Consider the following 10199-nt stretch of genomic DNA (forward strand, 5'->3'; position numbering starts at 1 on the left):
TTAAATAATTGTTCTATATTCCATAGGTATAATGCGAGAATAAAAACGGTACTTAATTATTAGTTAAAATATGGTTTAGAAAAATGGCGAGACGTCACACTACGCATTGAAAATTGAAGATTGAAGATTAAAGATTGGAATTTGACTAATCAGAACAAAAGGTGCCTTTACATGGCAGCATTAAGGTGCCTTTACATGGCAGCATTAAGCGTCGAGCGTCTGCGCAGAAAAATGCGCAGAATTTAAAAGAGATAGATTCTAGGCTGAAATTAGATTCTGCGCAATTTTCTGCGCAGACGTTCGACGCTTGACGCTGCCATGTAAAGGCACCTAAAAGGGACTAAAATTTCTTTGTCCTGATTGGTCAAATTTCAATCTTGAATCTTGAATCTCAATTTTCAATGCGTAGTCTGATACGGGCTTTATTCGCCGCCGATTGCGCATGCGTAAAGAATGATCGATTAGCGATTCGATGAATCGAACATCGCCGGTCAGGAGTTTAGTTCAGAAAGCAGCGGACGAAGAAAGAAGCGGAATTTGCGGTGGTACAGTCTCGAGGACGAGAAGTGCACGCTCTCTTATATGCCGTCTCATGCGACGAGGGAGGAACGCACTTTGATGCGTGAATTTTCGTTACGCAGCCGCGTAATTCCGAGTGTCTGATTTCCTGTCGATTTGCCTTGGTAGACAAATACATCTCGTACAACAAGGTTCGGCGGCAGACTGTGAGGATGAGCGAGAACGAATGTGCAGAGACGCCGAAGACGAAAGACGCGGCCAGGGCGGAATTTTTCAAGGAGGAGGCGAACGTGTACTTCAAAAGTACGTCCACGTGCGGGATCGATGTATCTCACGTCATATTTAATATCCATCGTACAGTCACGTGTATCTTGAACTAACCCAACTAATTGCGATTCAACGAACTCGCGTGGGAGGACAAATTTCCGCGAGAACGGGANNNGAAGAGCGTTGAATTTTCCCGATTGCGTGACACAAGTTTGACATATGTATATGAAGCTTTAATTTTATCTTGAAGTTCTCGACATTCTCGTAACGCGAGTTCGGAAAACTCTCACGCGTTCGGATATGTACTATGCCAGATAATAGAAAATGACGTGATTGTTGTTTTTTATATTGATCACTATATCTTCTTACCTTCTTTTTTTTTTCAGATCAAGTGTATGATAAAGCCATCGAGTTGTATACCAAAGCGATAGAATTAAATCCGTCAGTAGCTGTGTACTATGGTAATAGGAGTATCGCTTACCTGAGGACGGAATGCTTCGGTTACGCATTAACAGACGCGTCCAAAGCCATCGAATTAGATAAAAATTATGTAAAGGGTTACTATCGCAGAGCCGCTGCTTACATGGCCCTCAGCAAGTTCAAATTAGCCCTTACGGACTACAGAACTGTCGTAAAGGCAAGGCCCAATGATAAGGATGCAAAGGAGAGATATATGGAATGTTGCAAGATGGTTAAAGTATTAGCCTTTCAGAAGGCCATCTCTGTAGAAGAAAAAAAAAATATAGCCGATATGATCAATTTAGAAGCTATGGGTGAGTATTTGACGCACTCTGTGCATTTGATATAAAAAGAATAAATTTCTCTAACATATTTGACTTTAATAACATTATTTCTCAATGTGAATTCTATTTGTCAACTTATGATATTTATGTAAAACTAAATATATCTAATTTCTTTTCTTTAAGAATTTTGAGGATTTGATACACTGTAGTAATGTGATTTTTGAATATAATTATCATTCTTTAACTTTTGTAGAGAAGAAGAAACAAGATAGGATTTGATATACATATTTTTTTTTTTATGCAAAATTTTGTTAAAGAATGCAAATAATTCAAAGCTGGTTAGTATTAATAAGTAGTTAAAAGATAGCACCCTTATATTATTTTTTTAGCTATTGAGGATGAATACACGGGACCTAAATTGGTTGATGGAAAAGTCACATTACAGTTTATGCAAGATTTATTAGAGTGGTATAGAAATCAAAATAAATTGCATCGCAAGTATGCTTACAAGATTCTGTTGGATGTTAAATCGTGGTTTATGGCACAACCTAGTTTAGTGGATATTACAATCCCAGAAGATAGTAAATTCACAATTTGCGGTGACATACATGGTCAATTTTACGACTTGCTTAATATATTTGAGTTGAACGGATTACCATCAGAAACTAATCCATATGTATCCTTTATAAAGGTAGATAAATGTAGATGATATAAATTTGTTTAATGTGTTTATAAACATACAAAAAGTAAGAATACTTTGGATACTGATATCACATACATAAAACTTTATATATTTTTAATCCAAGAATATATTCCTTAATAGCTGCATAGTTATTTAATGGAGATTTTGTAGACAGAGGCTCCTTCTCTGTAGAATGTATATTTACTTTATTTGGTTTTAAATTATTATACCCAAATCACTTCTTCATGTCAAGAGGTATGTAATCCTTATTTCTCGACATTCTGAAATTCGAGTTTACGCACTTTACATTTTTATTTATTCAGGCAATCATGAATCGGCAACAATGAATCAAATGTACGGATTTGATGGTGAAGTAAAAGCTAAATATTCTACTCAAATGGCAGAATTGTTTACAGAAGTTTATAATTGGCTCCCTCTTGCACACTGCCTTAATAATAGAGTGCTTGTGAGTATGATGTATTATCAAAGCTGTCATATAATTTGTATTCATATCTTTGAAAGAATATCAAATGTATAATTTTGGTGAAATTGTAATGGATTCATCACCAGGTGATGCACGGCGGATTGTTTTCGCGGGACGACGTGACGTTGCAAGAGATCAAGGAAATCGACAGAAACAGACAACCGCCGGACGAAGGGTTGATGTGCGAATTGTTGTGGTCAGATCCGCAACCGCAGAACGGCCGCGCGCCCAGCAAAAGAGGTGTAGGAGTTCAATTCGGACCCGATGTCACGCAGAATTTCCTCAGGATAAATTCACTCGATTACATCGTGAGGAGTCACGAGGTGAAGAACGACGGTTATGAAGTCGGGCATGATGGAAAATGTATCACAGTGTTCTCCGCTCCAAACTACTGGTATGCGTTATAACAATACAATCTGCGTTATGAATCTAACTTTGATAATATAAAATTTCAGTACTTTGATAATATAAAATTGCATTATGATGTAATTTCAATAACATAATATTGCATTGCATAATGTTTCAGCGATACTATGGGTAACCGAGGTGCCTTTATCACACTTAATGGCAAAGATATGAAACCATATTTTACATCATACGAAGCAATGGTGTGTATACTTTATTCAGAGTATTTACATTTATTTACATTTTTTTAAAATTACAATTACATTTTGAATTGTAGTTATATAAAAAGATCGTTTAATGTATTTGTTTTGTTACAGCCTCATCCTAATGTAAGGCCGATGGCTTATGCCAATTCTTTACTAAAGTTCATGTGCTAGTGGAACAACCTCTAGGTATTATTGATAAATGAAAATAAAATAACTGAGATATAAGTAGCCCAATCAAAGTGTGCGTAATATATTTGATACCGAAATGGAGAAGGTAAGAGATACGTTAGGTGCTTCTCCACAACAATAATTCTTTCTAGGAGATTACAGAAAGAATTTTTTCTGTATTATAAAATGCAATGAGAATGCATAATATTGATGGGTACAAAAGTAAGAAAGGTTTGCTTATTTTTTTAGGAAACGCAAACAAATCTACTTCGGTTTTCTTATCTGTGATAATAGATTATAGATGAAAAGAAAGTGATCTTATCTACGATAAGTAAAACCGATGGCTCACTTAAAACACTAAACAGTGATTTGTGTTCGTTTGTAATAAAATAACGCGAAAAGGGAACGTTTCTATTTTGTACCCTCAATTGATAGGACCACCTTGCTCGTTAAAGATATCCGCGAGCGCATGCACCATATAAATAGAGAGCAAAAAATGTTAATTCCCCCAATATCTTTCCACACAGCAACACATATAAGGTTTTAACTTATGATCTATTATTTATATAAATACAGACTCATATATCACGATACTTTTAATTGATTCTTTAATGATCATGGTGGAATTTAAATATAATTATTATGAAAATATATATAAATGCATATGCAAGTTAGCATAATTATGTAGTACAATATTCCATCCAATCGCACAACTTGTCATGTTATTAGTGACAATTTTTTACAAATCTATTGTGATTGGATGGATTTCATCTAACACATTTTGTTTTTTGTTAACAATAAATGATGTTTATAATGTACATATAAAAATCGATATTTTATTTTATGCATTTACATATGAGATGACGACACAATAAATTACGAGTGCATTAATCGAGATGTGTTTATAAAAAACGAATAATTTCCTCCGGTAAATTATTCCGATTTTCGCGAGACACGTTTAGAATCTTAATTCTCTCGTCTGCATGTAAATTTTCAAACAATGCCGCGTGCTGTCGCGGCACTTTGTGCATCTGCGGAATAGTCCCAATCACGAAAGCTCTCTTAGAGGAACCCAACAATATGTCGGTTACTTTCTCCTTGAAGTCTTTGCTAAATAACTCCATCTTGCCAATCTCGTCAACGAATAATATATCCTATGCAAAGGAGAGATATGTAACTTTACGTTATCGAATTGAGGAGGTAGTCACACAAATTCGCTTTAAGAGAAATGTTACTCTTACAGTATTCAAATCCATTACTGGAAGCGCCACTGCCTCGAAGTTATCCAGGAAGACCCGGTAGTTTCCCACTTGATGCTCAAAAGCCTGCCGACCGTCCGTTAAATTTCTGCGCGTAAAGACAATACGATGGAGTACAATATGGATTTACAGTTACACCTTGTTTTGTTGTTATTGGTATATTGTATATAATGTTACGAGCACAAGAGGAGAGACACATACTTTAATCGTGCCAAGGACAATCTTCTTTCAGGATCTCGTACTCGCACGATGTCAAAACCAATCCTGGAGCCGCTACGATCTCGCACTTCCTCCGTGTAAAATCCGTCAAAATTCTTGCTCTTCTCCAAGGTAGATGCGACCTTTTTGCACACTGTAGTTTTACCTATACCTATAAAAGTCATTCTGATAGTGAAACTTTTTTTTCTCCTTAATATATTACACAGGACTGTAACCTGGATTTTTTCCATAAATGATTATTTATGTTATAGTTTACAATATTTAAAGTTGCAGATAATAAGTATATTAAAATCCTTGTTTTACTTGAAAATCACTGGTATATTTGGACATCTTTGTAAAAAATTATATTTACAACTTTATTTACAATACTAGGTCAGTATATATTTTCAAATGTTTGTTTATTAGTTTTTCTTGTGTGAGAAAATGCAATCATATGACACAAGACAGTAAGCCTATTGTATATTATCTTATCTACATTGTCATTTTCTGATTGCGAGTAGAATTTTATGACAGCTAAATATCTGACTAAGATATCTCCGAAATATCTGGGTACTCTAATATTGATATACAAATATTAACATTAGTATTGATTAATAATGATATCTTAGGCAATATATGATTTTGAAAAAAATATCTAATTTTTTGAAAATGAGAATTGAAATGAAACAATACAAAATTTTTAAAAAATACTTACCTGGCGGGCCCGTGAGTAGTACATGTAATGTCCGCGAGGCGCCGTCAGTTTCCATAATTCGCCGCGTGTTTACGTCGGAATTTGCCGATCGTGTGTACGTGCGGAGATACGGAAGTATGCACTAATAATCGCCGATAATCGAGACGATCGTCCTCGTTGAAGCACGGTCTAACCGCAGATTAATCCAATACCGGCACGAAAATGCGATTGTATGCGCTGTTCGAGTTACAACAACGTGACAAGTAGCAGTAACGAGCGTCAACAGGACAGACAGAAGCACAGAAGCAGCGACCGCACGCGCGCGGGTGTCGGGTGGGTGGAGGGGAGGAGGAGAGGGCCGATCAGCTGATCGAGCTGAACGAGCAGCGACAGGACGGGACCTGTCGGGTCGGCCGATCGGATTGGATTTGGGGACGGTAGTGGGTAGTGGTAGTAGTATAAAATTGACGGTGGAGTGTGTGTGTGTGTGTGTGTGTGTATTGTACACATTGTATACGTGCGTCGTGGCGTTTACGTATCACCCTGTATCTTTCGCGTGCAGCTGCTGCTGGCGGCGTTCGAGGTTCGAGCGACGATTTTCGTGACGTATCGCGAAGAAGAAGTGTCCGTGGAATATCCCTCGTCGATCGGGTACGACCGGTGGACACTCGTGCGTAGTAAACAACCTTCGAGAAGGAGGAGGAGGAAGAGGAGAAAGCGCGGTGATCGCGACGTGTTCGGCGATCCCGTGCTGCGCGAAGGGCGCTCTCCTCCCTCTCTCTCTCTCTCTCTCTCTCTCTCTCTGTCTGTCTTTCTTTCTTTCTCTTGCTGACCGCGACGCTCGTGTCCCCCAGCAGAGAATAATAAAACGCATCGGATCCTCCACGAAAGGGAACGACGACGACGACGACGACGATGCCGACGAAGGCCGAGAAGGACGAGGACGATCGCGTCCGGTATCGCGCCGCCAGCCTCCGACGACGTCGTCGACGTCTGCGACAATCGTGCGAGGGTGGTAATGGTGGAGGAGGTGCTGGAGGTGGCGAAAGCGAGGAGATGATGGACCATCCGTCCGAGTGCAGCGCCTTGTCGTACGTCCTCGCGCGACAGATCGACGACAGGCTCGACTACTGCAGGCGCTTGGTCAACGCCAGATTCGAGAATTCCGAGAACCTCTACAGGAAGGACCTCCTGTCACACTACGGATGCGTCAACGCGATCGAGTTCTCAAACCAGGGCGACCTGCTCGTGTCCGGTCAGGACTTTTTAGCAATTTTATATCACGCGTCTCTTTCTCTCCTGCTTGCTGTGGAAGAGAACTGTCATAATTCGAGATTTCGTACACCTCGATCGATGTCACGTCAACATAATTCTCTTCAGGATTCAAATTCAAGACCTATAATTCCGATAGATAATTTTAATGTAGACTTTTTTTTTAATTGATTTAAATTTATTAACGATTTTAATTAAGTCTCTCCTGATCTTTTAATCAATCTTGCAATATCAATTATGTTCTCTTCTCTCTCTTTTTTTTCCTCTTGACACAGTGCCCGTTAATCATGAGCTCACTCTGAGTCCGGCAAGTTCAACGGAGATATTGGTATCTTTGTGTTTGAGAAATTAAGTTTTAGTCGTATGAAGATATATCACTAAAAAGAAATTAAAAATAATTTCCAATAGAGATGAATCATGTGTGATGATAGAGATGAATCATATAATGTGCAATGTCTTGTTTTCACAGGGGGCGACGATAGAAGAGTTCTGTTATGGAGAGTGGAGCAAGCGATACAGGGTATGGGCAAACCCATTGTAATGAAAGCCCAACATGCCAGCAATATATTTTGCCTCGGTTATGACAGCAGTAAGACTAAGATATTCTCCGCGGGGAATGATGATCAAGTTATAGTCCATGATTTGCGAACGTAAGGCAATTTTTCTGAACAAAGAAGAAAATATGAAACATATTTACAACTTTACGAGCAATCAGGTTTACAGATATCTTGTTTTGATGTTGCAGGAGCGATCCTCTCAGCTACTTTCTACATGAGAAGCCAGTCTACGGACTGTCCATTCATCCGCACAATGATGATGTTTTTGCTAGCGCCTGCGATGATGGGAGAGTCTTGATTTACGACATACGTAGCAACAGCACTACGGAAACTCTCTGCTTGGCGCAGTATAAAAGCGCTTTTCACTCTGTCATGTTTAATCCTGTGGACTCCAGAATGCTTGCTACTGCCAATGCTAAAGAAGGTGTCAGTATGTGGGATGTACGAAAACCTTTGGAGTAAGTAAATTAATATTTGTATAGATAAAGACTGGATAAAGAAGAAATATAATATATGATTACTGAAAATCCATGTTTCCATTCACAGGCCTGTATTGTGCTACGGAAGTCCACAACAGAGCTGTATGAATGTCAGGTTTAACTCAGTGGGTAACCGATTGCTGGCCTTACGAAGAAGATTACCTCCGGTTCTTTATGCGGTCGATTCTCCCACGTATTTGTGCGAATTCGATCATCCGGGATATTACAATAGTTGTACTATGAAGTCGTGCTGTTTTGCTGGCGAAAACGACGAATACGTTTTATCAGGTAGGTATATCTAATACGAGAAATGCTCGCGTATGTGCGCCTGTATATTTATAGTAGATGCTAATCGTAAAAAAAATGATGTTAATTGACGATGCATTGAATTGGCAGGTTCGGACGATTTTAATTTGTATATGTGGAAAATTCCCCCAATGGATGGCAAACCATGGGTAGAATCCGCTCATATGGTGTTGCGTGGCCATAGATCGATCGTCAATCAAGTCCGATACAATCAAGCGAGTTGCATCTTTGCGTCGTCCGGCGTCGAGAAGATCATAAAGATCTGGAGCCCGTTCCCGCTCGGAACCGGGTGTCTGGGTGGATTGAAGGTTGCCAATTGTTTACGATAATCCTTTACGATTTGATTTATTCTTAGAGTTTCTACCATCATGTTTTCTTCTTTTTTTCCAGAGAGATGCTGGTAAGCGGGAGAGACAACGCCGAGTGTTCACGCACGATGAATATATAGGGCTGGTTTTACGCAGCGGGCAGTTTATGACGCACGATTATAGCCACCAATCGACTAAGGAGGATCCGCGAATGATGGCCTTCTTCGATTCTCTTGTACAGCGCGAGATTGAAGGCTGGAGTTCCGAGGATATGCCAACGCCGCATACCCCCAGCGATTCCGAGATCAATCCGGCAACGGGCGAGCCGTACAGCGCGACAGATTTCGATGGTATAGCGAGCATATATTCTTGATATATCATAAGCGAGATGGAAAATGGGCCAAGCAATATTTTTGCAAAAAAAAAGAAAAAAATTTCAGATACACATAGAAAGAAGATTCTCAAGTTTCATAGATAAATTCTATTTCTTCTGTTTCAGTAATCGCATATTTTGATGATTATGTATGATGAGAAGTATTTTATATCGATTACTTTTTTTGTAAATATGCTTGTTTTATATTGTGGCTCATAGCATCGCATAATGTTTCACTCAACATTATATAATCTTTTTTTTTTTATTTACTATATTTTATTATTTTTCATCGCAGATACCACAGCATCAGAAGGCGGCGTAGCTCCCGAACGGCCGTTAGAATCGCCGAATCGCATAACTCGGCTTATCGCGAATCGCAGGGAGAAGCTCATGCGAATGGCTGCGCTGGAGCGATCCGCCTCGGATACCGGTAGCGAAGGAGACAATGTTCACGCGAGACGTAGATCCAAATCGAAATCGAAATCGAAGGGCGTGAAAAGGAAAATTACTAAATTACCCGCCGGCAGAAGAAGAATATCCGCCAGGAGAAAGTGTACTGTGTTAAAGGTCAATAGTGATTCAGACAGTGACGATGAGCGACCGATCGATGCGGCTCAACCTAGCACCAGTTCTGGCGTGATTTCCCGAAGATCATCACGATACGTTGATCGCGTTGCCAACGCGATCGAGAAAGACAAGCGTTTGAATTACAGTAGTAGCAGCAGCAATAGTAGCAGCAACAGCAGCAGCAGCAGTAGTTCCGAGGATAATAACGCCCTCGGAACAAAACGAAAACATTCTAAAACTGACTCGGATGCGTCCACGAAAGCGCAAAGACGAAAGCATCGTAAGTGCAAAAACAGCGCACATGAGAATTGTTCTGGTAAGAGCCAAAGTAAACGGCAGAAGCTCGATGACGAATCGGAGGGGGAAAGGACCGCTACCGGTTCGAAGAATCGCATGAATGGTAATGCCGGTAAGGATGTCCGTCGCGAGGACGGACCATCGACGCCGAACAACAAATCGCTTCAGGTTCCTTGCACCCCTGACAGCGGCATTAAGTCAGGTATTTCTACCACGGGGGGGAAAAACAGCGAGCAAACGCGTAACGAAGGGAACGACGGAGGTGCGGACGATACGAGTTCCGATCACGAGCAAAAACTGAAAAGTTTAGAGTGTTTCCGGAAGAAGGTGGAGGAGTTGACGAGGAGGAGCTACCGCAATCGATCGGCGTCCCAGCAGCCCCAAACAGTAGCTTCTACCACGAGCGACTCTTCCG

At 40.0% G+C, this 10199-nt stretch overlaps 3 protein-coding genes across 3 annotated transcripts in view; 2 read left to right on the forward strand and 1 right to left on the reverse strand.

Annotated features, from left to right (window-relative positions):
• The first annotated feature begins 464 nt into the window (after positions 1–464).
• Positions 465–4125, forward strand: LOC115235236 (serine/threonine-protein phosphatase 5). The gene is made up of 8 exons (XM_029806880.1): positions 465–822; positions 1173–1559; positions 1919–2205; positions 2361–2466; positions 2535–2677; positions 2782–3089; positions 3222–3303; positions 3418–4125. The coding sequence occupies exons 1-8, from the start codon at positions 732–734 to the stop codon at positions 3475–3477; spliced, it is 1464 nt and encodes a 487-aa protein (XP_029662740.1). The 5' UTR covers positions 465–731; the 3' UTR covers positions 3478–4125.
• LOC115235237 (cancer-related nucleoside-triphosphatase homolog) lies at positions 3403–5783 on the reverse strand. Its single transcript, XM_029806882.1, has 4 exons — positions 5647–5783; positions 4935–5103; positions 4716–4821; positions 3403–4628 (listed from the first exon to the last, which is right to left on the reverse strand). Exons 1-4 carry the CDS (start codon positions 5699–5701, stop codon positions 4377–4379), a joined length of 582 nt encoding a protein of 193 aa, XP_029662742.1. The 5' UTR covers positions 5702–5783; the 3' UTR covers positions 3403–4376.
• Positions 5784–6218: 435 nt separating this feature from the next.
• LOC115235235 (DDB1- and CUL4-associated factor 5) overlaps positions 6219–10199 on the forward strand; it is a 5156-nt gene continuing 1175 nt past the window's right edge. Inside the window, exons 1-8 of the mRNA XM_029806879.1 lie at positions 6219–6295; positions 6483–6880; positions 7367–7547; positions 7643–7912; positions 8001–8221; positions 8330–8547; positions 8630–8897; positions 9216–10199. Of these exons, the coding sequence (XP_029662739.1) occupies positions 6541–6880; positions 7367–7547; positions 7643–7912; positions 8001–8221; positions 8330–8547; positions 8630–8897; positions 9216–10199 (2482 nt within the window). The 5' untranslated portion in view covers positions 6219–6295; positions 6483–6540. The remainder of the gene's footprint in view (positions 6296–6482; positions 6881–7366; positions 7548–7642; positions 7913–8000; positions 8222–8329; positions 8548–8629; positions 8898–9215) is intronic.

Source organism: Formica exsecta, unplaced genomic scaffold (genome assembly GCF_003651465.1).
Source record: "Formica exsecta isolate Colony F162 unplaced genomic scaffold, ASM365146v1 scaffold2138, whole genome shotgun sequence".
Classification (NCBI taxonomy): domain Eukaryota; kingdom Metazoa; phylum Arthropoda; class Insecta; order Hymenoptera; family Formicidae; genus Formica; species Formica exsecta.

Coding starts and splice junctions, on each gene's coding strand:
- LOC115235236 (XM_029806880.1), top strand. CDS start 732: ATGAGCGAGAACGAATGTGCAGAGACGCCGAAGACGAAAGACGCGGCC. Junction 2,467..2,534: donor TCACTTCTTCATGTCAAGAG/GTATGTAATCCT, acceptor TTATTTATTCAG/GCAATCATGAATCGGCAACA. Junction 3,090..3,221: donor TTCTCCGCTCCAAACTACTG/GTATGCGTTATA, acceptor ATAATGTTTCAG/CGATACTATGGGTAACCGAG.
- LOC115235237 (XM_029806882.1), bottom strand. CDS start 5,701: ATGGAAACTGACGGCGCCTCGCGGACATTACATGTACTACTCACGGGC. Junction 5,104..5,646: donor ACTACTCACGGGCCCGCCAG/GTAAGTATTTTT, acceptor TGACTTTTATAG/GTATAGGTAAAACTACAGTG. Junction 4,629..4,715: donor CAGTAATGGATTTGAATACT/GTAAGAGTAACA, acceptor TCCTTTGCATAG/GATATATTATTCGTTGACGA.